At 47.3% G+C, this 24709-nt stretch overlaps 1 protein-coding gene across 1 annotated transcript in view; it reads right to left on the reverse strand.

Moving 5' to 3' along the window:
* The window catches only part of XYLT1 (xylosyltransferase 1), a 261460-nt gene that overhangs the window by 166665 nt on the left and 70086 nt on the right, over positions 1 to 24709 (reverse strand). Inside the window, exon 2 of the mRNA XM_058680792.1 lies at positions 6064 to 6102. Coding sequence (XP_058536775.1) covers positions 6064 to 6102 — 39 coding nt within the window. The remainder of the gene's footprint in view (positions 1 to 6063; positions 6103 to 24709) is intronic.

Genomic DNA, 24709 nt, shown 5'->3' on the forward strand with positions numbered 1-24709 from the left:
TGTAGGTTGAGAACAGCTGAATGTCAGTGAATGGGCCCGTGGTCTAGACTGCTGACATCTGTCCCCACAGAAGCAGTGTTGCTAAGACCTGAAGTTCCCTGGGCATGTCTGGTTTCTCTCTCTGGGCTGGACTCACTTGCCTTTTCCATCTGGAATGTGCATGGGACATGTGGGTTCATCAAACATCCTGGTTCCTGGGGTAATCAGGAGGACAAGAGTCGTGAGGCATCACTAGGCAAGATGGCAGAGAACACAGAGCGAGCCAAGATCCCTGATGCTTTCATGGGCTCCCCAAACCTTGGCTTTTGACAATATGTGACCCTGAATTTAAGGCCTCTGCTTTTTTCCCACCTCCTTGATCTTCTTCCCTCATCCTTGCCTGATGTGGTAATTCCTTATTTATCATGACCTTATCCTAACACAAAGGAAGCAAAGGAGCTGGAAGAACCAATCCTCTAACTGACTCCAAGGAAAACGGGCACTGTTCTCACAGGAACCCAGACATTCCATGCAAAAACTACAGCGCTATTATTTGTGCTCTCTGGCAAGGTGGAGTCTGTTATGACTGTGAACTCACATCTCAAATCTCATGACCACCCCTAGTGATGTCGACAGGTGGGTAGGTCATGAATAAGAAGCTGAGGACTGCCAGCAGTACCAACCGTTACCAGACATGGCTTATCAGCACTGGCTCAAAATATCCAGCACGGCAGGCTTGGCACACCCATTCCCCATCATGCCCCTAAGCCTCACTTCCCATCATACACCAGACCACATGACACTTTCTGGAGATCACCAGGTGGAAGACAGCCCTACCCACAAACTCCATATCACTTGAAAATTCAATCAGGGCACCATCCCGATCTGACAAGAGTGTGACCCTAACACTTCTTTTTTCATGAAGACAGGCTGCTTGCTCTCAGGTCTGGTCGTGTACTGCATCTCCCAGGAAATCTTGCTTTTCTGTACACTTTTATGTCTCCTTCTCCTTGAAGTCCTTCTTCAAGTGGAGACAAGGACTTGGAGCAGCCCACACTGGGATCTCATCCCCACAGCACTGGGAAGTAGCTGGCCGCACAGTCACACCTGACTGATGTCTGTTCATCTACTACTACCTGCAATTATCGAAGCAAGGGTTTGTTTTGCTGTGTCGTGACTGATTCTCGCAAGCAAGAATGGAAGCCTCACTGGATGGAGTCCTCTCCATCTGGCCCAATACTGCCTTTACTGCATCTAGCACAAGGCATGGCCCCTGTCAGGCCTGAGAACTACTTACTGAGTAAGCAGAGACAACTGCATTGACGCAGGTGTAAGTTTAAAGGAGCAATTTGGTTTCACACGTGCTGTTCCTTCTTTCTTCACAGTCCTCAGGGCCCAGCAACATCTTTAAACAACCTGAATGGCATTCCTTTCCCCTCTGCTCCCACTTAGTTGATCAAAGGGATTCAAGTACCTGGTTGGTTTTGAAAACTGAGCAGTCAGGAGTTTTCCTCCAGATGCCCTTCATCTTCAGGCCCTCAGAGGGAGCTCTATGTAAATGAAGGTCTGCTTCAACAAGAGCCCAGACTGACAGCTCTTTGCTCTACAAAACAGCTCCTTTCTTACCGCTCCCAAGGTGTCTCCTTGTTCCAGGAGAGCCCATTAACTAATTGACAGAGCGGCTGTTGGGAGGAGTAGGGGAGGCTGAAATTAAATGACAAGGGGCCATGCCAACTGGAGCAGACTCAGAAATGATCAAGCGTCTTGGGAATCAATAAGAAGGGAATCAAATCAGCATCCAAGTTCATCAGAACACTATTGATGTGCAGAGAGAAGATGTTTCATTTTTTTTGTTTTAATTGCTATCGGATCGATCACCCATCACCTGTAAGCCTTGTGATGCTCTCCATGGCAAAAAAAAAAATTACTCACAGTGCAAAGGCTTCTCTGTATGTATGTCTCGAGCCATCCATCCATCCATCATCTCTCTCTCCCCACAATGTATCTAAACACTTGTGCAAAGCATTCCTTATCTATCCACCTTTTCATCCATCTTCCATCTCTCTATAAGTACATCTGGGAGTACTTGTGCTAAACATTCTCAATAAAATCCTATCCATTCATCCTATCCATCACCCACCACCCATCGTCCATCTCTCTACATACACTATGCGCCTAAGTACATCTGGGGATATTTTACAAAGTGTTCTCTGATTGTCCATCAGCCTGGCTGCCACATGTAGCTAGTCCCTCCAGCTTTGTCTGAGCACAAACAAATATTTTTACTAGTCTGGGCAACTTTATTTTCTGGCAAAGTGGAATAGGCATTGAAAGCATAGACTCTGAGGTCACATGACTCTGAGTATGACACCCAACAGTGCTTTGTACTTCCAGGGTGACTGCGGGCAAGGAACTTCACCTCTGACCCTTAGGTGCCTCACGTGCAAACTGAGTGTTGCTAAGGACACCCACAGGACTGTCTGAAACTTGAGGATTTCAAGGGAAAGCCCAGTTCTTGGCAAATGGTGAATGCCGTGTGAAAGTGGGGATAAGGATAACGACACTGAGCTGCTAACCCAATTCACATGTCTAGATTACCGGGTTCCTGGGGAACCACCATCTGGCGCACAGACAAGCATTTGTCATTACAAGCCAGGACTTCCTCGGTACTTCCCCAGGGACAGCCTGTGGACAGGAAAGCTGACACCAGGGACTGCAACCTTCCTCGGCTTCCTCGTGGAACGGATCTGGTCATTTAAGCAGTGTCCTGCTGAAGCCGACAGATGCAAAGCTCTGCTGTACTGACAGCAAAGAGAAGCCTGCAAGAACCACCCCCTCCTCCAAGTTCAGAACAGATGCATGGAGGACAGAGGAACCACTAGCGGCCGAGGACCAATGCCAATCACCCTAGAGGTACATGAAGGAATAGGCAGGCTTGTACATAGGCTGGGCCCTGGACAGACCATGCTGCTAAAGCATGTGGGAAGGATGAGGCTGGCGGAACAATCTAATCAGACAGGTGCACCTGTGGAACCTGGGCTGTAGCATACAGCAGGCCATGGCCTCCTTAAGAGCCAATGGTATGAAGGCTGGGGAGGAAGTGAAACCAACACAAAGCTGATACTCCACATGTGTAGAGTTGGCATTTCCAAGCTTGGCTATAGCCACCATCTTACCATGGCATCTGGGAAATGTTTAGGGACTATACCCCTCCATGCTCACTTTCCCTGTTCTTCTGGTTTGCCTTGCCTGTAGGTGGTTGAACAAGATTCCGCCATTTATCGAGAGCAACAAGTTCAATTTGGCCACAGCCCCATGCCAACAAGTTGCAGAAAAGAGCCTTGATTGGGTTCCAACATTTCTTTAAAATGGGAAATCAGAACTCAGGGAAAGATAATTCTAGCCTACAGCTCCCTAAAGACCAAGAACTTAATGAGCCAGAATAAGCATCGTGGAGAGACAAATACAGTCATTTCCCCCAATGACGTGGCTCAAATGCCCAGCCTCTCTCTTGCATCACCAAAGGCTGCAGACTGAGCCGCATGTCTCCTGGTCTAACAGACATGACTTTCAGAGTGGCTATTGTTTGGCAGAAGTTATCGCCCTCACCATGTGCTGCACAAAGCCTTTGGCACACGACTGCTCTTTCCCATTGAGTCACTGAAAACAAGTCAGGTGGTCTCCAGCACAAAGGACACGACAGGGTCAAGGATAGAACCATTCCGGTGCAGCTGCCCCAGTCACCTCAGGGAAGTTAAGATCCGGCTTCCAGAATTCTGGACACGTACACTTTACCCATGGGATTTCCTGGGTCTCATCAATCTTCCTTCCGGGGAAGAATTCATCCAGAAGAGAAGGGCTGGAGTGGAGGGCTGCCACAGTGGTTAAGATGCTTACTAAGAACACCCGTGTCTCATATTGAAGTGCCTGGACTTGAAAAAACAGCTGTGCTCCCAATTCCAGCTCCCTGCCACTGCACCCTAGCAAGCAGCAGTGCTAGCCCAACTGTTAGGAGGCCCAGATGTCGTTTCTGGCCATTGGCTTTGGACTGGCCCAGCCCCAGATGTCATGGATGTTTGAGGAGCCAACCAGTGGCTGGAAGATCTCCATTTGACTGTCTTACTGCTTTTCAAATAAATAAAGTAGATTTTAAAAAAAATTAGAGATAGATTATCATTTTCAACATACAGCTGGGGAAATTTTAGCTTAATCTTCTGGTCAGACGATGGAGGGACACATTTCCCAAAGCTTGCTACATAGGTTTGAGCTTAGATTTAGAGGACTTCAGTGGGCACCCACAGGAATATTTTCATTTTATGCTCATATTTTAATATTCATTTTAATGCTACATTATATAAATCCATACACACACAAAAACCCCACACATATACATATAATACACATAAAGGGTCAGTGACAGAGAATTTCAAGCCTGTGATTTCACCAATGAACACTTCTCAGCCTCAACGGCATTGGCAAATGTTCGGACTGGATCACCTTTTCTGTCAGGGAGGACCCACGCACTGGAAGGATGTTTAATAGCTGTCTGGAGGTTCCAGCATGCCCTCACCACCACTACCACCCCATCACCAGCCAGCTAAGACAACCACAGAGGTCTTCAAATGTTGTCAAATATCCTTCCTGGCTGGTGGGAGCAGCACAGGCCACTTTTACGTTAGAGGCTGGAGTGAAGCAAGGAAAAGCGCATGTTGGCTATGCAACAGAACGGATGAAGTGCATATAAGGCAAGCACTGCTATGGCAGGATGTGAACAATGGAAGGGCAGGACCTGAGCAAGGCCCAGCAGGGAGAGGAAGCTGGATCTTCCCCACCCCCCGACCCCCGACCCCCGACCCCGACCACCGACCCCCGCCCCCAGCTCAAAGCCACACTCCGTTCTGCCAGCCCTGTCACATGGTCATCCCAGGAACCGGTACAACTGTAGGTGTGAGATGCAGAGGCGTCAGAGGACGTACTGTGACATGGACCAGGCAACTCTGAGCCTCTGCTTGAGTCACATGTCCTGCCTTCAAAAGCAAGGAATGAGATGCCAGTGGGTTTGCTCCTCTCTCATTCCCTCTGGGAAGGCCCAGGCACAGATGCAGAGACAGGTAAGCCCCCAGAGGAGAGGGCTAGAGAAGCGGGTGCCTTGGCAGTGAGCTCCAGCAAGCCCCCCAGAGCTGCTTCTTGAGAAGTTCAGACAGGAGTGACTGTGTCTGACACCTTCCAAGCGCTCACTGTGATGCTGCAAAGGCAGCACATGCTGCCTCCTTCTCCCTTTACTTTCTGAGTAACACACAGAGCCAAAGACAGACCAACCCTTCAACTCCAGGACGAGAGGGCTTCAAAAGGTACGTGGAAAATGGAATTAACTTTTAAAATTTGTTCAAGTGTGAAAAAACTCACAACCTATGATTTTTTTAAATATAACGCAGCTTCCACATTCTTCTTAAAGACCCCCCATGTGCAAGGATTTCAAATATATTCATGGTGAAATAATCCGTTCATCCCATGCTCCACAAATGTCTTGAATTCCCTTCAGAAACCAGACCATTAGCCCTCACATTAATATCAGCGGCTGTAATTCTCTACCACAAGAATGCAAGACAGGCATCTGTTGCTATGCTAATACCCCAGGTGGGAAGACATTCCTGGGAATGGCCTAACACGGACATGGACAGAGGGCCACGGCTTCCTTCCCCAACCACTGGATCAGGAAGACACAGAAGAGCAGCATCTAGCTACTGCCTGGTTCTTCTCTCTCTTCACTGCCTTCCCACTTACATCTTTTTGATGGTTATGCAGGAGCAAAGGGCCGATGAACACCTAAAAGAAATGACCTTCGGCTCCTGTCACAAGGAGGTACACACAGCAACGTGTGCATGTGTACTTGCACAGTCACACATGGCAACAGGTGTACACAATCAATAGGTGTGCGCGCACGGACTTACGTATGCCTTTACATTAGCAACACCAGGTGGGAGGACCACCTCACATGTCTGTCTAGCCTTTGTGAGCCTCCTGGAGAGCTGGCTCAGGAGTCTGGAGGCAGAGGTAAGCAATAAAGGTGTGGAAGTCACTCACCTGGGTCTCCAGGGTGATCAGTGGACTCGGGTGTGGTTCCTGCAGGAAGAAAGGAGAAGACATGCATAAGACATGGAGAGGCAGAGAACTGACTACCCCAGCATCAGTTGCCAACAAAGCTGGAATCCTTGGAGCTTAAGCAATTCCACAGGAAAAGCAGCCCAATTCCGTCTCTGCAAGGCTATGCAGGAAAAGCCCAGTCCCATCTGCTCTCTCCTGCCTTCTCTCACACCCAAGAGAAGCAGGTGCAAGTGTTCTCTGAAGGGGGGACACCTGTGTGGAGTCCATGCATGACGAGGCAATAGCGAGAATAAAGATGATGTGTGCTGTTGCTGAGTGTAAGTGTGTTAGAATCCTCTGGTGAAAGAGAAGTTGGGTCCATAAAAGTATTAGACATGAACCTGAAACAATGTGAAGTCCCTGTGAGAGAGAGATTCCTCCACAAGACCTATCTGATCTTGGGAAGACAAAAAAGAGTGAAGAACATGGGACACGCTAGGAAGAGGGGAGCTGAATTCCAGAGGGCTGAGCGATGTCTTTGTCAGAAGAGACAGGGACCAGAGGAATGTCCTTTTCATGAACTCTCTACAAAAGTCAACTGATTGGAATTGCTTGGTGGCCAAGCCTCAGGACATTGAGTCTGCACTCCTAGGGCTGGGGAGGAGAACAGTACTTACTGGAGGAGGAAGAGACAGAAGGGAGGAGGTGGTGGGGTAGAGGGAGTGCTGTACAAGGAAAAGAGGAAAACAGCACATAAACACTATCTTTGTGTTAAATCTGTTCTGAACGTAACCATCTAGGCTACATGATCCTAAGAAAACAACTTAAAGCTACCCAGTATGGGGAGTGGGCATGGTTACAGAGAACCTGAACTTCCTGTGGAGCAAGGCCTTTGGTAACACCCAACATGGTTTCCTTGGCCTATGGCTGACAGTGTGGTCACACTGTCCCTTCAGTGAGTGAGAGCAGACCACCTGCTCTCAGGTCCACATCAGTTTCTATCTGTCCATCTGTCCACTGAGGCTGTGATTAGCATTTCAGCAGTTTCATCTTGGCCTCCAGACTCATCTTCTCCAAGCCAAGATCTAGCAATACGTTGCACTGGGGAGCTGGGTGCATGCCCAGAATCATTAAGCTGAGCCTCAGACCACATTTGCACATTGTTTGGGGCTCACACTCACAGGGGAACAGGGAGAATGCCAGCTCAAACCCCTAAGAACAACTTTGCTACAAGAGACCTTTTTGGGGAAGACACAGGAAGTTCCTGTCAACCGTGTTGACAAAATCAAATGCCTGATCATTTGACACGGCAAAAACATAAACTCCTTCTTTAGTGTTCCTCAGATCAAAGGCCCTATTGGTGCACGGTCAGAGCCCAATGTTTATTAAAAAGCTTCTAGAATCCAAAAGTACAAATGCTATCTGCTTAGCTTCTGAATTAATCAACTGGGATCAAGATTAAAGTACTCAGAAGTGTTCACTGGTGATCATTAACACTGATGCTCACTGGCCAATACCATTCTGCTCTCCACTCTCTGGGAACCTTGGAAATGTAAGACTCTCCCACTCCAGGCTTGGTCCAGAGGATTCAGAGGATGGCTATATATCTGTGAAGTCTCACTTTCAGCAACATCCTCCCTAATTGGGAAGGCCAACGAAGTGGAACCAGGTCAATGATGCTGTCTGTCTAATCCATTGTATCTGTCCAAATTGGGGCTCCTCGGTTTACAGTAAAGTAAATTCCTGTCTGTCATGGGGAAAGCTCCCAGAGACCAAAGGAGGAATTTGCAGCGTGCTCACGTACTGTGGTGGAGTGCCTACAGAATCCTAATGTAGGTTCCAGCAGCCACAACTGGATGGCCAAAGGCAAGGAAAGCCCTTTCATATCATTCATTGTGGTGACTACAGTTGGGGAAGTCAAATGGGGAACCAGCGGGACTGATTCAGTATCCCTCCCTCTTCTACAACATCATTCAGTCATGTGACCCCTCAGTTCATGGCAGTGGGCATGCAGGCTGCTTCTCCATCCCTTTAGTTCGGGATTGGCCTTTCACTTGCTTGGTCCAAGGAGAAATCAGCATGTGTGATGTAAGGAGTAGCTTAAGGTAGGCCTATGTGATTGAGCATGACCTCTGTTGTTTGTACCTTAACCACAAGAACCTTCCCCAGGGAATCTGCTGGTCCAGTAAAGATGGCAGACCTGGATCCCAGCAGGCAGTTGGAGCCATCCCAGCTTAGATGAGATGACTCCTTCATCACAGAGGACATAGATGCTTGCTGTTTTGATTCAATGAGTGTTGAAGAAATTTGCTGTACATTATTACTGTGGTGACAACTGACTGACATTCTTTCCCAACAGGATCTTGGTACAACCCCAAGGTATTCTCACACACACTCACAGCCTGGGAACCTGAACAACATTGCTCAGGCCTGCAAATACGTCCCAGGAACATGAAGCAACTGCAACTAGCATCCATTCCTACAACTAATAATCAACACTTAGCAACATGCTGGTCTCCACGCTCTCTGCACCATTACATCAAGCAGGGAAATATGTGACCACTGAGATCTTGTATTATTACTGAGTTAACCTTGGGGCCTCTCTCCCAAATGCAGGAGTTCTTTTGAACTTATTTTTCAGATGTCATCACAACATAAAAGGAAACAGGTGCTCCTGCCCTGAGATACAGTTCTCAAGGCAAATGTAAACACTCAGTCCCTCTTTTTCATGCTCTGTGTCTCTGATTCTGAACTATACAGCACAAGTATACTACTTATAACTTAGAACAGTTGATTACCAAACAGGTGGCCTATCCCTTATCCAAAATGCTTAGAACCAGATCTTGAAGTTTCTTGGATTTTAGAATATTTGCACAGATTTTATTGGTTGAACCATACTTCAACTTGGAAATTTGAGATGTTCCAATTTCTTTTCTTAATTAAAGCATCATATCAGTGTTCAAAAACTTTCAGATTTTGAAGCATTTCAGATTTCTGGAATAGTGGTGCCCCACCTGGAGTAGTAAGTGACAGCTGTTAAGTTTCTTACCATGTTCCAGGTATTCGATTTAAATTGTATACATATGTCATTTACCCCTTTAATTACAGCTACCCCAATAATTCTCATTAGAGAAACGCAGAAATTGATGAGCAAAGATTGAGTAACCTTTCCAGTGTTCTACATGTAGAAGTGAAAGTGTGGATTTGATGTCAGCATCCAGGCCTTAAGAAACCTGCTCTGTTAGTTGCCAGGGCTCTATTGGAGAATACAGTCTTCCTTCCCTAACAGCGATCTTACAATCTGGATTCTGTCTACACAAGAAACAACACTTAGAGCAAGCGAATGGCATCGCCTGAACAAACACTGGAATCCCTTTTTAGCATCGGTCGCTTTTTTTAAAGGTTGTGGCTGTGGCTGACAGAAATTAGAACATGTGACACAACTAAAAACAGAACACAGTCACTTTGCCACAGCAGGGAGCCAGAGCAGAGCTGGCCAAATCAATCCACACATGTTTACTGAGCTCCAACTCAGCAGCTAGCACGATGCCCGGAGGGCACCATGAGGGAGACACGTCTACTCCCAAAGCTAACTGTTTAAAGAAGAGGCAGGAGCCTGATTACACATCTTGGAGAAATGAAACTCATCTGCCCTTCCCCATCTCACTTCTAAGACCAGAAATCAAGGCTCAAATGTTTCAGAGACCATCAAGGCCAAAGGCTCAATTTTAACAAGCAATTAAGCTTCAATAAAGAAAGGAGACGAAGAAAAATTTGTTCATCACCACTCAGGGCTTGCATTAAGCAGAGCTGCCTCTGCCGGTGGATTCTGAGCTAACCCTTGGCCACTGCAAGGGGCATTCTCATCTGTGGATGATCAGATGGTGTTTGTTTACGCGTGGCTGTCAGGCAACGACTTGGGTGTCGAGATGATGATCCTGTGACTCATCTTCAGAGTCTGATTTCCCCACAAGACAGACAACAGGGCCCCGACTTTGCATGCTGTGCTCCCAGGAGATGCTTCAGAGAGGGGCTCAGGGTTGTTCCCCATGAGCCCACTGTGTGGGGACAGAACTGGGAAGCTGTCACTACCAAGCGATCATTGTGCTATCTCAGACTCACTCACAACCTTACCACCTGCGGTGCTAAATGAGCTCTCCAGAGTCCATGGAGTACAAGCTGTTTGAAGACCCCAAAACGGACTCTGCCACTGCTACTGTGGGCTTGGTACAGGGCCATGTTCAGTGGAAAAGAGGGCACATTTAGGAGCCAGCCTTGGGTTCAACTCATGCATAACCCCGTATCAATTTGCAGGAGGCGACACAGCAAAAGGCAGACTTGGGGGCTTCAATAATGGGGATTCCTGTAGGCACAGCTCTTAGGGCCAGAAACCTGGGAGTGTCTGCAGGTCGGTCTCCTCCTGAGGCTCCTCTCCTTGTCCGCACATAAGCACATCCTCTCTGCGTCCTCACAAGCCTGACCCCTCACCACAGGCACAGGCATCCCTGGTGTCCCTCTGCGTACCTCTACATGTGCACCTCTCCCAAGGCCACCAGTCAGGTTGGATCTAATGGCCTCACTTCTACTTACGCATCACCTGCTCAGGTCTAGCAGGTTAGGGCTTCGAAGTCGTAACTGCGAGGCACACAATTCAGCTTATGACAATCTCTGAGTAGACCTGGGACCTTGGTCACTTCTATTTTCCTCATTTGTACAATATGAGTAGGTAAAATGTACCCTTCAATATAGATACTAAGAAAGAGGAGAGTTCAGAATTGGATTTCTGGGACCTTCTGGTAAGAGGCAAGGGTCAATATTAATAACTATACCAGTCAGATTAATAGTCTATAAACCCAGACTGTCCCAGGCCAACCCAGATATGCAACTTTCTTTTCATCTTAAAAAAGAATGCCACTGACATCATGGGTTGTCTTAAATGTCAAGTAAAAATGGATATCTCAAATACCTGATACTGGGGGGGCATTTGGTTTCAGAAGTCAAGACATCATTTGGGGTGCTCACAGCCCAGCTTGGAGTGGCGGGTGGGAGCCCAGACTTTGTTTCCAGTTCCTGCTTCCTGCAATAGTACACTCTGAAAGACAGAAGGTGCTGATTCATGGATCTAGGTCCCTGTGACCCGAAGGGAAGACCCAGATTGAGACCAGAGCTCCTGGCTTCTGTCTGGCACAGCCTTAGCTGTTGTGGGCATTTGGCAAGCAATATAGCAGATGGAAAAATCAATGTCTCTCACCCTCTCTCTGTTCTTTCTGCCAAATAAAATAAGTACATAAAAATATAAGAATATATCTGCTATGTGGATATATGCACTAAAATAATCTCCTCTCTGTTTTCTTCTTCCAGGATAATGAAGGCTAAGACAGTTCCCTCTGCACTCAACCCCATTAAACCACAATTCTTCAGAACTGTAAGTTATCGTAGACATGAGCTAAATCCATCTAATTTGATGGCGGTGAAATGAGTAAATTTAGCTAATTCATTTTGAGTGCTTACTTTGTGCCAAGTATATGAAATAGCTGCAACTCTGCCAAGGGAAATATCATGCCCCCTCCTCACGTTATAGCTCAGATAACACATATTCACGGAGGACAATTCACTCAAAAACACCGGGCTGGGAAGGAATAGAGCAGGGCCAGTGAGCAGGTCTGTTAGTTTTCAGAAAATGGTCCATTAACCAATATGCGGGTGTTTTCTGAAGTATGAACTTACTGAATTAGGCTCTCTGGGCTAGGATCCAAATTGTCTGCATTTTTTATTAAATTCCCTTAGGGGTTTCTTATGTACACTGAACCTGAAAACTTCTACGCTAGACTGGGAGTAACACAAGACTTGAAAGCATGGACACAGCGACAAGGGAGAGCGAACACTGACCTTTGATGCCCAGCCAGCCGCCAAGCGTCAGGTGCATGCATGAAACCTCAGGCGCAAGAGAGTCACTCCTCCCCAAGCACTTGGAACAGAGAGTGCGACAGGGGATTCTCAGGGACATCAGCACCTATGCTTAGGCCTTTGAGACTGGGGAGGATTCCCCTCTTCCTCTCCTATTGGAAGCTTTCGTCATCCCTTAGTCTCTTTCTACTCTACATCCTTTCAACACTTTTTGCTCCAGATTGCAGCAATGAGCAACAGAACCTTCACATGAAACTCAGGCCCTTAGCATCCACTTGATTCAGCTTTGGAAGACACAGGAAATCCCAGCCACACGAACAATCTGGAATCACTTTACAGCTTCTCCAGCTTAGGGTCTTAGAACAAAATGGCAGCCAAACACAAAAACTAACATATAGGACACATTTGTTCCCAATTATGCTTCAAGAGGCTTTGTGATCTTTAACAGGCACAAAGAATTAGAGTTCTTGGGACTATAAGCCACTGGGCAGAGCTACTTGGAAGGTGAGAGATTCGAGACAGGAAGTTGGAGGGCACAGTGGCCCACTGGTGGTTGGGGAAGGCTTGGGGCTGGTCTATTCACTTTTGGCTGACAGCATTCCATAAATCATCAACATCACCACCAATGTTTCCAATCCAGGATACTTCACATGCAAATCCAGATTTCTTGCTTGTCTTTTTTAAAAAAATGGAACCTGCAGTAACATTGCTGTCTATCTCTATAAGACAATATACTGCAATGAACTTCTTCACTCTCTGGACAGCTTCCCCTAGATCACGAGTCAGCATGGATGGTGACAAAAGTACCAGCTCGGGCCCGGAGTGATAGCGCAGTGGTTAAAGTCCTCGCCTTGAATGCGCTGGGATCCCGTATAGGAGCCAGTTCATATCCCGGCAGCCCCGCTTCCCATCCAGCTCCCTGCCTGTGGCCTTGGAAAGCAGTTGAGGACAGCCCAAAGCCTTGGGACCCTGCACCCATGCAGGAGACCCAGAAGAAGCTCCTGGCTTCGGATTGGCTCAGCTCCAGCCATTGCAGCCGCTTGGGGAGTGAATCATCGGATGGAAGATCTTCCTCTCTATCTCTCCTCCTTTCTATATATCCGCCTTTCCAATTAAAAAAAAAAACAAAAAAAAGCACCAACTCACATTGAGCTTACAGTGACTGCAAAGCAAGCCTGTGAGCAGGCTATAAACAGCAGCTCATTGAAACCTCCCAATTCCAGGAGATAGCTAGTAACAGCACCACCATACACATGGGGTAGCCAAGGCTTAGAAGACAAGAGGCTGACTCCCAACCATTTATTGGGAGCAGACAGAACCAGACTGCAGCCAGTTTTCAGGGCAATTGAAGCACACCTTAGGACCAAGAAGCAACACTGGTTTCCACTGGTTCAACCTCAGGGTGAACCAGAATCAGTGAATCAGAGCTGAGAGCACACAGCTCCCTAAGCAGCTGGCCTCGGGGAACCATGGGGAACCACGGGGGACAGGGCATCGGGCCAGATGCCCCTAAATATAGCTGTGGGTGTTTGTGTTAACTACTGAGTTTGTCAGGAGGAATAACAGGAACCATCTCACACAGTAAGCATGAGGACTGGCTGAGATGGCATCCCAGGCCTTGACTCGGTCCCGGCACAGGGTAACCAAGCCACCAATGTCAGCTCTCCCAAGAGGACCATTGCCATCACTTTGCCAAGTTCTGCTCTGCACAGATGAGAGGCACATCAGGCCCCATGCAAGACCACCATGTGCCAGGAAAGAAGGAAGCAGTGCAGCCTCCATTTGACACAGCCCTAACCATAACAGATGCCAGCCAGCTCTAGGCAGGGGTTCCTGTCCTTCCCAAGGTGTCCAGCAGGCTCTGCTGGAACACATGTCTGCATGGAGATGAAAACTCAAGGTACAGCTCCCACTGCAGGCAGTAAGCAGCTTTGTTCAGGCACCTACCTATTCTGAGAGGGTCAGCAGGAGCCAATGTAGCCCAGTGTCCAGAGTGCCAAAGACATTTTGCTTCATTCTGTGACTCCTAAGCCCCAGAACCCAAGACTGTGGGTGCAAGAAAGGGACTAGGAGATGCAGACCAGGCATGCAGGGAGTCCAAGGAGGATACACCAAAACAACTGCTGGGCAACCTTGTGAGCAGGTCCTGCCAGGAGGTTTCCCTATGAAATGAAGCTGATGTCCACATGCCAAATGACTCTGACTCATCGTTCTCTGGTCAAGAAAGCACACTGCCACCACCAGTGGGCTCTGAAGTTTGCAAAGTTAAAGGGTTTCTCTTGATGCCTCGCTTCTGGGAGACACTGTGGATGATTTTACATCCTTATTTCTCACCTCAGAACACCTAGGAGTATTGTTCCTAAGGTATAGATAAAAAAACCAAGTCTTGCTCCAAAGAGTTAATGAGACAGGTGTCAGTACAGACACAGCAAGGCCCTTTTAATCGTGATCTTTTGGACCAAGAAGCAACATTGGTTTCCAGTGGTGCAACCTCACAGCGAATCGGAATCATTAAACCACAGCTGAGAGTAGTTCAAATGAAAGAAAAAACCACTTGGATGTGTTTTGCTCGACCTACATTGTCTGCAAAGAAATTTTCTTTAGCCAGTTGCTAACATTTTAGACTTGGGTAACTTCAAAATATCTAGATGAATGAATTTTCTTAAAATGCCAAGGTATTCGATCAACAAGGCAGGCAGGAAGGCAAAGTTAACATGGAGCTGAGCAGCTGCTGGCTCTGGGAGGTGGGTACAGGCCCTGCAGTTGGCCACAACCCATGCGGTGTCCTGGGCTGGGCCCCAGAAGCAAGAATTTGTGAGCCCTTATCTGTTCACCACCGGCAGTACACTCTCACTTGCCTGACAAAGGAAGGCGCAGTTTCTCCCCGCTGCCCTGGCCCCAAGATAACAGAGGTTTGGAGCTCATGACGTGGTACAAGAAAACAGAGGGCATCCAGTCCCCCCCAGAGCAAGCCGGGCATGTCAATTTATTCACGGGTAAGCCTCGGTGTGGAAATCCACGGCCTGGACTTGCTGAGGTCCTGAGCCCCAGGTGGGAGGCAGCAGGCAGGGAACTTCCCTGGGGCAGACTGCAGAACAGGAAGAGGTTACAAGCGCCCGCTGCACTCTCACTTCCTGCACAACCGCCTGGTGCAGCTGCCGTGTATGCCCCACTCTCCCGGAAGGAAGTGCTGTCATCACCCCTGACAACCGAGTTGGCTCCAGGAGCCGAGAACGTGCGAGGCTTCTGTGTGCTACAGCCCCCTAAGACAGGAAGATGGGAAGAAAGCAAGGCCTAGAGTAGAGCATTCTGGGAGCTGCCCACAAAACCCCAGCTGGGGAGGGGGAGGGAGGAAACAGGAGGAAGACAGGGGAAGGGGGTCCAGGGGCGCCCCAATTGCTGCACAATGAGCCCCTTTCACGGGTGAACACAGGACTCTCCTCAGCTCTCTCTCAATGGCTTTGTTTCTGAAACAACCAATTCTACACCCAGAAAGCCCAGTTTGCCAAACCCAGTGCCAAGGTCAGGCAAGAGCCTGAGATCCCTGAGCAAGCTGATAATCAACACCCAGGCGACGACCACTGCGCTGGGCTCCATTTGGCTGACCCGGAGCCTACAATGATCCTCATTGATTTCTAAGCTTTTCTGTACCGGCTTGGGCCGCAGGGACCCTCGCTCACAGGCGCGCTGTGCTTGGCCTAACTGTGGTCTCTATTCAGATCAGTAGGAGCTCTTTTCCCAGGGCTTCCACAGGGACATTTGTAAGGAGGAGCAGGGGGAGTGGCAGGATGAGGACAAACTGGAAAAGAAGATGCAAGTTCAAGTTGGCAGTCTCCAGTTGGATGCATTCAAGACACAGTGGGAACCACGGCCGAGAGCCTGGCAATAGCCTCAGTGTAGGGAGCCAAGAGAAACGGGAATCCACCGGTAGGAACCTGTTCATGCAGGCTGTGCTCCACCTGTGCCGTGTTTGGAAAAGGAAAGAAGCTTGCTGGGAAGCTAACACTTAAACATCTGGTAGGTTTCACCTAAGACTGCAAGGATCTGGCATTTCTAGCCAAACGAGACCAGGCAACACATGTGCTATCTCCACAAGGCAAGGGTTGGCTGCTAAGACCAGCTCTCCGATTAGAAAACCTGAGGAGACAGAGTGTGTGGGATTTGGACCACAGACTGCCTGCAAAGCAAACTTGGCCACAAAGCCAGAGGATGGTTGGATCAGGAAGAATGTACAACCACACACCCAGGAAAGCTGAGCCAAGAACAGAGGCTACTGTCACTGCGACACTGGGGGAGGGAACAGGATGTCTGTCACAGAAACTAAGGTGCCACTTGGGATGCCCATATGCCATATTGGAGCATGTGGGTTTAAACCCTGGCTCTGCTTCTGATGCCAGTACCCTGCTAAAATGCACCCTGTGAGGCAGTGAATAATGGTGCAAGCACCTGAGGGCCAGCCCCCCACAGGGAAGCCCCACCCTGAATTCTAGACTCCTAGCTTTGGTCAGGCTAACACTCCAGCTGTTGTGGATATTTGGGGAATGAACTAGTGTATGAAAGATTTCAGTCTGTCTTTGAAATAAAATGAAAATAAATAAATTTAAATTGAAGGGAGTTCTAAACTCCTGTTAGTCTGTTACACATAACTATAAACTAGCAACTATTGGGGATATGTTTCCAGATGACTTCAGTAAAACAAATACCACAATCGAGTCACATTTTGTTGGGTTCTTAGTGCATACACTATACAGCAGTTCACTAAAGGTGAACTAGCATTCTGACTGGAAAAAATATACATGCCTTAATTTGATACGACATTATGCCTAAGAAAATGCTCCTGACTAGGGTTGCTGAAACCATGACACCCCTGTACTTGCTTGGTGCAGCATTTACCATCCGTCCCAGCCTACGCGAACTCTGCAAAGGGCAAAGGCAGAGTGCATGAAAACAAGGCACGTGTGCCCTGCCTGATAACTTGTCCTGATGCCAGGGCTCATCCCCATTGCTTTCTTCATTCATGAAGTCCAGCCACATCAAAAACAGTTCGTAAATCTCTTGTTGGAACCCAAGTCAGTGTGACCTCATGTCACACTGGGGTGGAACCCAAGAGACGAAGGCTCAGAACCAACTGAAAAGCTGTAGCATGTTTCCTTGACCCCACGACAAGGCAAGTCCTTGCCCAAAGATACGTGTTGTGCCTAAGTGATGACACAGAAACAGACGTGCTCAGTAAACGGGGAAATGTCTGCAATGAGGAAGTGGAACACATAGGATATGTAGCGTTATCTGATGACCTGTGGTCGGCTTGGAAGATGTTACATGTGCTGACACTACAAAGTTGAAGCATGTTCCCAATTTCCCAGAGGGTATAAGCACTACACAGAAAGTAAGGGGGTGCCCTACCCACCATAGCAGTGGCCGATACAGGGTACTCTCATGTAACTTTCCTAGGTCTAGGAAGGTGGAGGAAGATTTATCGCAGCTGCTTCTGCTGTGCGTAGTCACAACTAGTGATCTACATGCCTGTATCTAAGTATATGTGTATATGTGTTTGCATGGCAACATGTGTATGTGTATACACAGCTATTTTTGCACACTGTCCTACATCTACAGGTAGGTATATGCACGGTTCTTTCATTCAAAGCCTTCCTGAATGGTACCAGTAGGTCCTGGAGTTTGCCTATCATCCCTCATCTAGGGAAATTCTCCCAAATCACTCACTCTAGGTACTGATTTTAAACGATTGCAGAGGCGGGGGGGGGGGGGTGGCCACCAGCTTCTGGCAAGATTCCACAAAGCTGACTTTTCCTTCTGATCTGTAAAGGAGCAGGGTGGAATCAAAGGAAAAGCAGGCAGGATTCCTTGTCTGTACTTTGCATTTAGTTATAATTATTCATGCAGGAGCATCTTTAAACAGTAAAAGGAGGAAATATTACAGTTGTTCTGATTTCACACGCTAACTGTGTTTACATGCTAACAGCATTTCTCAGGGACAATTATCTTATTACTAGTGCACTAATCTTTTCAATCTTTTCAACACAGTTTACAGCTGTAGACTTCAAAAATTAAGGCTAATTAAGACCCTGCTTTCAGCAGGTATGGTAAACTACTCACACATTTTAACAGAGTAAAAGAAAATCAGTGTGGCGAGGAAGTGTGGGAAGCTGGGCACACTGTCAAAGGTAAAACAGAAGGAATCATATTTCTTCCATCGGCTTGAGGTCTCTAATCCTTCCAATGCTAACACATTTGCACCTTGATATCCAAGAGGGATTGGTTGCAGTAACCCACACAGATAACAAAACCTGTGAATGCTCAAGTCTATTAGCATGGTATTTGTACCTGAACTACATACATCCTCTTATACACTTCAAATCACTTGTACATGACTTACAACATCTAATACAATCTAAGTAGTTGTCATGTGTGTTGGTTATGGAATAAAGATAAGGAAAAAAAGTCTGGTCAGTGTTGTGGTGCAGTGGGCTACGCTGCTATTTATGATATTGACATCCCCAGGGGAGTGTCATTCTGTGTCCCAACTGTTCCACTTTGATCCAGCCCCCAGCTAATGTGCTTGAGAAATCAGTGGATTATGGTTCAAGTACTTGGGTCCCTGTCACCCAAGTGTGAGACTGGCTCCTGGCTTCAGTTTGCCCCATTGCAGCCATCTGTCAAGTGAACCAACTGATGGATGGTTTTCTCTCTCTCTCTCCCTCTGTTGTTTTTCAAATAAATCATTTTATAGAGAGTGCTCATGTTCAGTACAGACACAATATTGTGCCAAATATTATAATACAAAAGTGGTTAAACCCACAACCATACAACCCATGGGCACAGAGGAAAGACTATTCCAGAATCCAGTTGACGACAGGGATGGTGGTATTCAGGACCAAGGATAGCTGGCCTGGCCCATCTGAGGAGAATGTGTGTATGTTCCATCCAATGATCTATCTGCATTCAATATTATATTCTTCCATATGACTTTAACTGAGATCATCGACTCTTGTACCAGAGCACTTGTGCTCAAATACTTGTTCATTGGATTACTATTCTGTCTGCACCTGAACAATTTACTTATCATACTGATGCTCAGCTTCCTCATATGAAATTGGAGCGATAATAACAATAATACCAACTCCCAAGTCTTGTATTGGATTCATGTTTGTATATACTAGAAAATAAAGTCTATGAAGCACATAAATAATGCTCGTTTCACAATAATCCTTAAGGTTTTTTTTAAAGTGCGGTCATAATGACTAGCAACAACTATAACACACTAACCCACATCTGTTTCCCACCAAGCTCCTGACCTTGGGCAGACCTGATGCATTGTGAGCCATTGAGAGGGCCTAATATATAACCATGGCTCTATTCGCTGTGTCTGTTAGCGATAGATTCTCCAATTACTTGTCCTGCTATCTCATTTGCTGCCACATAAAACAAGCACCTTGGTTCATCCATTATTATTTTTCACTTTGTTCTGTTCTAAATCACAGAGAGACAGATTGCTTACAATGGCTGCTGTGGGACCCAGATGCACAGTCAGGCATCTCACATTCCAAGCGAAGCTTTGGGCCTCCCACTATGGCAGCAAAGGCAGGACAAACAAGGATCTCATAGTGAAATGTGTGGGTAACTGACATTCATTCACCAGGTATCTGCTGAGTGTTCTGCCCTCTGAGAACCTGCAGTACCTGTAGCTGGCTTTCCAAATGCTCCCACCAACCCTCTGGGACAGGGAACAATGAGCCCACTGTACAGAGGAGCAGAGATTTTACCCAGTTCCTCTAGGATCACGTGGCTAGCAACCACTGGGGCACAGATGGCTGACACTGTTTTCTGCAACACTTTCTTAGGCTAGCTAGCTTGATTTCTCAAGGTGAGAACTAACACTGGCATTGTTATTACTAGTGGAATGAATGGCAACAATCACTACCAATATCAGCACAGGTGATGGGTCAGACTCTGTTTACTATATTAACTCATTTAATCTTCACAGCTACTCTACATGGACTACTAACAGCCTTCCCTTAACCAATGAGGGGAGCTGGATCAGAGGCTGTGCAACAAGCCCATGGTCACACAACTGCACAGTGTTGGAGCCATAATTTGGCCAAATCCAAGACATCTGTCTCCCAATCTCTGCTCCTTGAGCACTCTACTCTTAGAATCTCTTCCAATGCAAATAAAATTTGGCAGTTGTCCTCTGTGATGGACACACAGCCATCTCACAAGACAGAATAGAGAACGATTCCTTACCATAACTGATTATCACAACTTCTGCGTTTTAGGGACAAATCTGGTGCCAACTGGTGCCAACTGGGAGGATGCAGGGAGGACAGGAAACATCTGGGATGTGTCTCCATCTGGGATGGAGATTGGGGAAGTTAAAATTCAACTGGGCTTCAAAGAGAGACTGAAAAACAATCCATGGAGGATAGGAGCTAGGAAGAGCATTTTCAGCAGAAGGAACAGCCATTGTGAGGGCTCTGAGGCTGCAAGACACATGCCAATGTTAGGAAACAAAGGGAAGACTGAGCCTAGCCCAGGGAGGGTGTGTTGGGTGTGAGATGCTGTGGAAGGATTTGAGGCAGAGGCAGGCCAGGCAGTGCTCGTGGGTCCTGGAAAGGAATGTGGATCTGATGTAGCTGGGACTCTCTGCCAAGGCCAATGTGTAGATGAACATGACCCTTCCTATTAGACGTCACCTTTCAGTTCTACTACCATGTTCATATGTGCTTGGCTTTGGCACACTCCAAGGAAGAAGCAGCTCTGAAGACACAGCATACTGAAGCTGTTGAGGGTGACTTGGGAAGTAGGGACCATCACACACCTCACACCGTCAAAGTCATGTGGCTGCTACTACCTACCCAGCCTTATGCATTATTCAGGTCTCCTCACTGTTACAGACTGTGAAAAATTCCAGAGGTGGCATGTTAGAGTCTGACAAAACATCTTTTTTTCATCAAGAAAGAGCAACAAAAGAAAAGTTGATCTAGCTCAGAGAGATGTCAATTTGCAACTCTCAAAGTCTATATGGCTTTAGGAAAACACAGGCATTTGTATATTGAAAGGAATGAATGGCTAATACACGCACATTAAAACACACACAGCACCTACACAGCTGAACCCTATGAATACTTCCCCCCAGCTCCCATTCACTGACATTCTCTGGGTGCACAGTGCTACTTACTATTCATTCCAACCCCACACCTCGTGTGCTCAAGTATCCCAGCTTGCCTAGGAAGGAAGACCTGGGACATTGAATGTTAAACTCAGGAGATCCTGAAGTAGGATGTGCTGGCCACTCAATCCACCACCATTACGGGTATTGTCACAGGGAAGACTCCAGCTATAGAAGTAAAGATACCGGCCAGCATCCCACAGCAGGCAAGGAGCAGGGCCCAGGGGTCGATTCCCAATCTATGCGTCTCCAAACCCTTCTCTGACATTTCTTGGCACATACTATGCATACTCATAGTGGCTTTATTTTTTTTATCAACTTAATATTTTGTTTACTCTTGGAGATAACACATTTTTTATCTACATCATAGTCAAAGGCTTAATGGTTCTAATAAATAAAGAGTTCAAAAAGCAGGAAATTGGGCAAGGGTTCTAAAAAAATCGTCAAAGGAAAACATGTTTAACTTCGCTCAGACCAAGTAGATGTTAAAACAGTCATAAAAGCATTAAATATACAGCAGTCATTCCTATCAACTTGGTTGACAAAGATTTAAGACGCAAGCCTGGTGGAAGCATTAATTCACTTACTCCACATCACAGCTCTGAAGCACACACAATTCTGAGCTTTGTTTCACAGAAGAAAAATTTAAGGCTCATATTCACACATAACTCAACCCAGATCTCTCAGCCAGAAAGCAGAAAGTCTCAATTCCAAGACAGATCCTCTGTTTCTAATGCTGAAAACTTGACCCTACCTGACAAATCTAACCCTTGAGCAACCCCATCCATGACTGGGATTCCTAAGATCTGGGTTGCTTTCTTGCTCACAGTAGTTTTCTCATAGAGCATCTGCAGCAGAGACAGTAGCAGAAATGTGCAGAAACACGTCACTCTGACAGCTGACATGACTCTGGACCTACTCAGGACTGCAGATGCACAAGATTCCATGGACAATGACCATGGAACAAACACCAGTTGCAATAAGCCTGATTATGTGCTGGGGACAAGGACAGTCTTAGCTCCAGAAAAGCCTAAAACAGGCTGCTGGGGCCTGACATCATCAAATGAATCCCCACTGTGTGGTTGGGCAGCTTGGCTCTTGGCATAGGAGGCTGGCTCCCATGCCTACCCTTCAGAAGAATCAGCCGGCAAGAACCAGCCGGCATGAACCTCACCTCCAGATGCCATGCCCTGGGGCAGTGCATCATAAAACACCAGTATGAGAAGCTGGGGCCACTGGAGTCCTGCAACATGTGTGCCAGAGAGATGCCACTGGTAAGGGGGAGCCAATCACCACCACCACTGGCCACTGAGGGGCTCCCTGGGCCCAACCATGGGCAAACTTCTTCACGGTGTGGAAGGTGGGCTCCCTTGGGCAGAAGTGGTGCTGTTGGCTTTCAGGGAATGGAGCCAGAGACACTGCTTAGCATCTTTCTTCTTTTTCTTTTCTTTTTTAAGGCTTATTTGTTTATTTTATTTGAAAATGAGAATCACAGAGAGAATGGGGAAGACCAGATTTTCGAAGAGCATAATGGGAACTGCCTGGGCACAAATAATAGGAGTGGGGCAGCGGGAGTGGGGGAGAAAGAGAGATGCCAACAGGAAGTCCACACAGGCAGGATAAAAAAAGGGGCCATCCACAGCTGCCCAAGCTTAGCCCCTCCCCTGGTACCGGGCCATGATCTTAGGAGCAGAGGCCACCTTGTTTCACTCACAGCTGCATGTGCAAGGCCTCCCAGGAGTCCCCAACTCTTGAGTCAGGGCTTCTTTCCACTGCCATCATAGCCATGTCATATCCTTGAGTTATGAGCACATGCACTCCACGTGGGCACAATCTCATCTGCCACGCAGAGGGACTGCGTAGTTCTGGGTCTGCAGCATCAGGGCACCAACAAGGGAGAGAAACTCCTGACCTTGGCCTTGCTCCAGCATCAGAAAGCTGCCAAGGACCTAGAGAGCAACACACCCAGCGACGCTCACTGCACAGGTGAATTGCAGCTTAGAACAGAGGATGCCCAGACTGCTGCATTGTCCTGGCCTGCGTCACCTCTTTCTCCACAGTGGAGCTGGAAAAGGTCAAACTTGTCAGAGGCTGTTGCCCAGTGAAGCAGGGCATATAGCTGGTGCCCGATCAATGCTCAATGCATATCAACAACTATCTAGTGGGCAAATCTGCAGTGGATTCTACTTCCTTTAAAGCTAAAAACAACCAATGGCATCAAGTGGAAGTTGGAGGGAGAGTGTGTGGTGCTGTGTGTGAGAGAGAAAAATGAGAAAGGGGAGGAAAGGGGAGGGGAGGGGAGGAGAAGAGAGGAGAGAGAGAAAGAGAAAGAGAGAGAGAGAGAGACTGCAGTCCTTATAGTAAAAGGATGCTTAGGAGTTTCAGGATACTTTGATTAAAAAAAGAGGCAACCCTCTCTTAAACAACACAGTGTGCAAACATGATGACGTCTATTGAGTTTGTGCATAAAGGCCAAACCCTGGCTGGAAAACATGCTTGAAGTTTCTTTCCACCAGGCCATCAGTAAGTGGCCATTCTTCCAAACGGGGGCCTTTGAGTCTAGGCCTGTGTAATTTAACCTAAATCCTAGTGACCAGGGCAGCAAGATGTCTCCTGAGTGAGGTAATTTCCCAGAAGGTATTGCCACAGGCTACCTTTCCTTCCACTAAGGCAACAATGGCTGTCACTCAATTAAGCATCTACTATGTGCCTGGAACTTCATTGCCCTTGACTCATTCTAATCCTAGCTTTCTGTTTGTTTTGGCTTCCTGGCAACAGAAGGTGAGCACACCCAGTTGACAGTTAAGAAGACTGAGGCTAAGAAACAGGAAAATAATTGGTCTAGTTTAAGAGGAGAAGATAAGATCTGGGCCTGCAGCTGCTTCTAAAGCTCAAGGTCTTTAACACCATGTCCTAATGGCCTCAGATTGAGGTCTGACCCTAAACTCCACTTTTTTGCAGTATCTTTCCATGAACAAAGTGCTTGACAGAAAATCATTTTTCACCACTTGGGATATGAAACAAACTGGACGGCCTCTGTTCTACCTCAGCTTGATACAAGCACTCTGTAACATGGCTCAACTGTTTCATCTGCTGAATGGGTCTAACTTCCTCCCAAGCACATCCCCAAGAATGCCGCCAGAAACAAATGAGAATTGCAGCCAGAAATGTACCTTCTCCCAGAACTGCTGAAGGCCAGCAGCTCTCCCTGCACCATGTCAGCTGGAGCCACTATGCCCCACTCCAAGGAGTCCCCACCTAAAAATAAACCCTGCTAACTTCCCTGGCTCACCATAAAGACTATATATAGAAGAAATCACTTCAAAAGTTCCCATCTGGCAGCAGAGTCTCCCAAACTCAGCCCACATGGCTCATTTTTAACTTCATCTGCAACATCTGACTGGCAGCTTTAAAATAAGGAAGCCAGGGCTGCCCAGAGATGGAAAACTCCTATGGGCCAGCTCAGGGTGTCTGGGTAGTTCTGCCACAGGGCTTCTGAGAAATCTAGCACCACAGGGAAACTGGAGCCAGCTCCAGGAAGAGCTAGAGAGA

Source organism: Ochotona princeps, chromosome 24 (assembly GCF_030435755.1).
Source record: "Ochotona princeps isolate mOchPri1 chromosome 24, mOchPri1.hap1, whole genome shotgun sequence".
NCBI lineage: Eukaryota > Metazoa > Chordata > Mammalia > Lagomorpha > Ochotonidae > Ochotona > Ochotona princeps.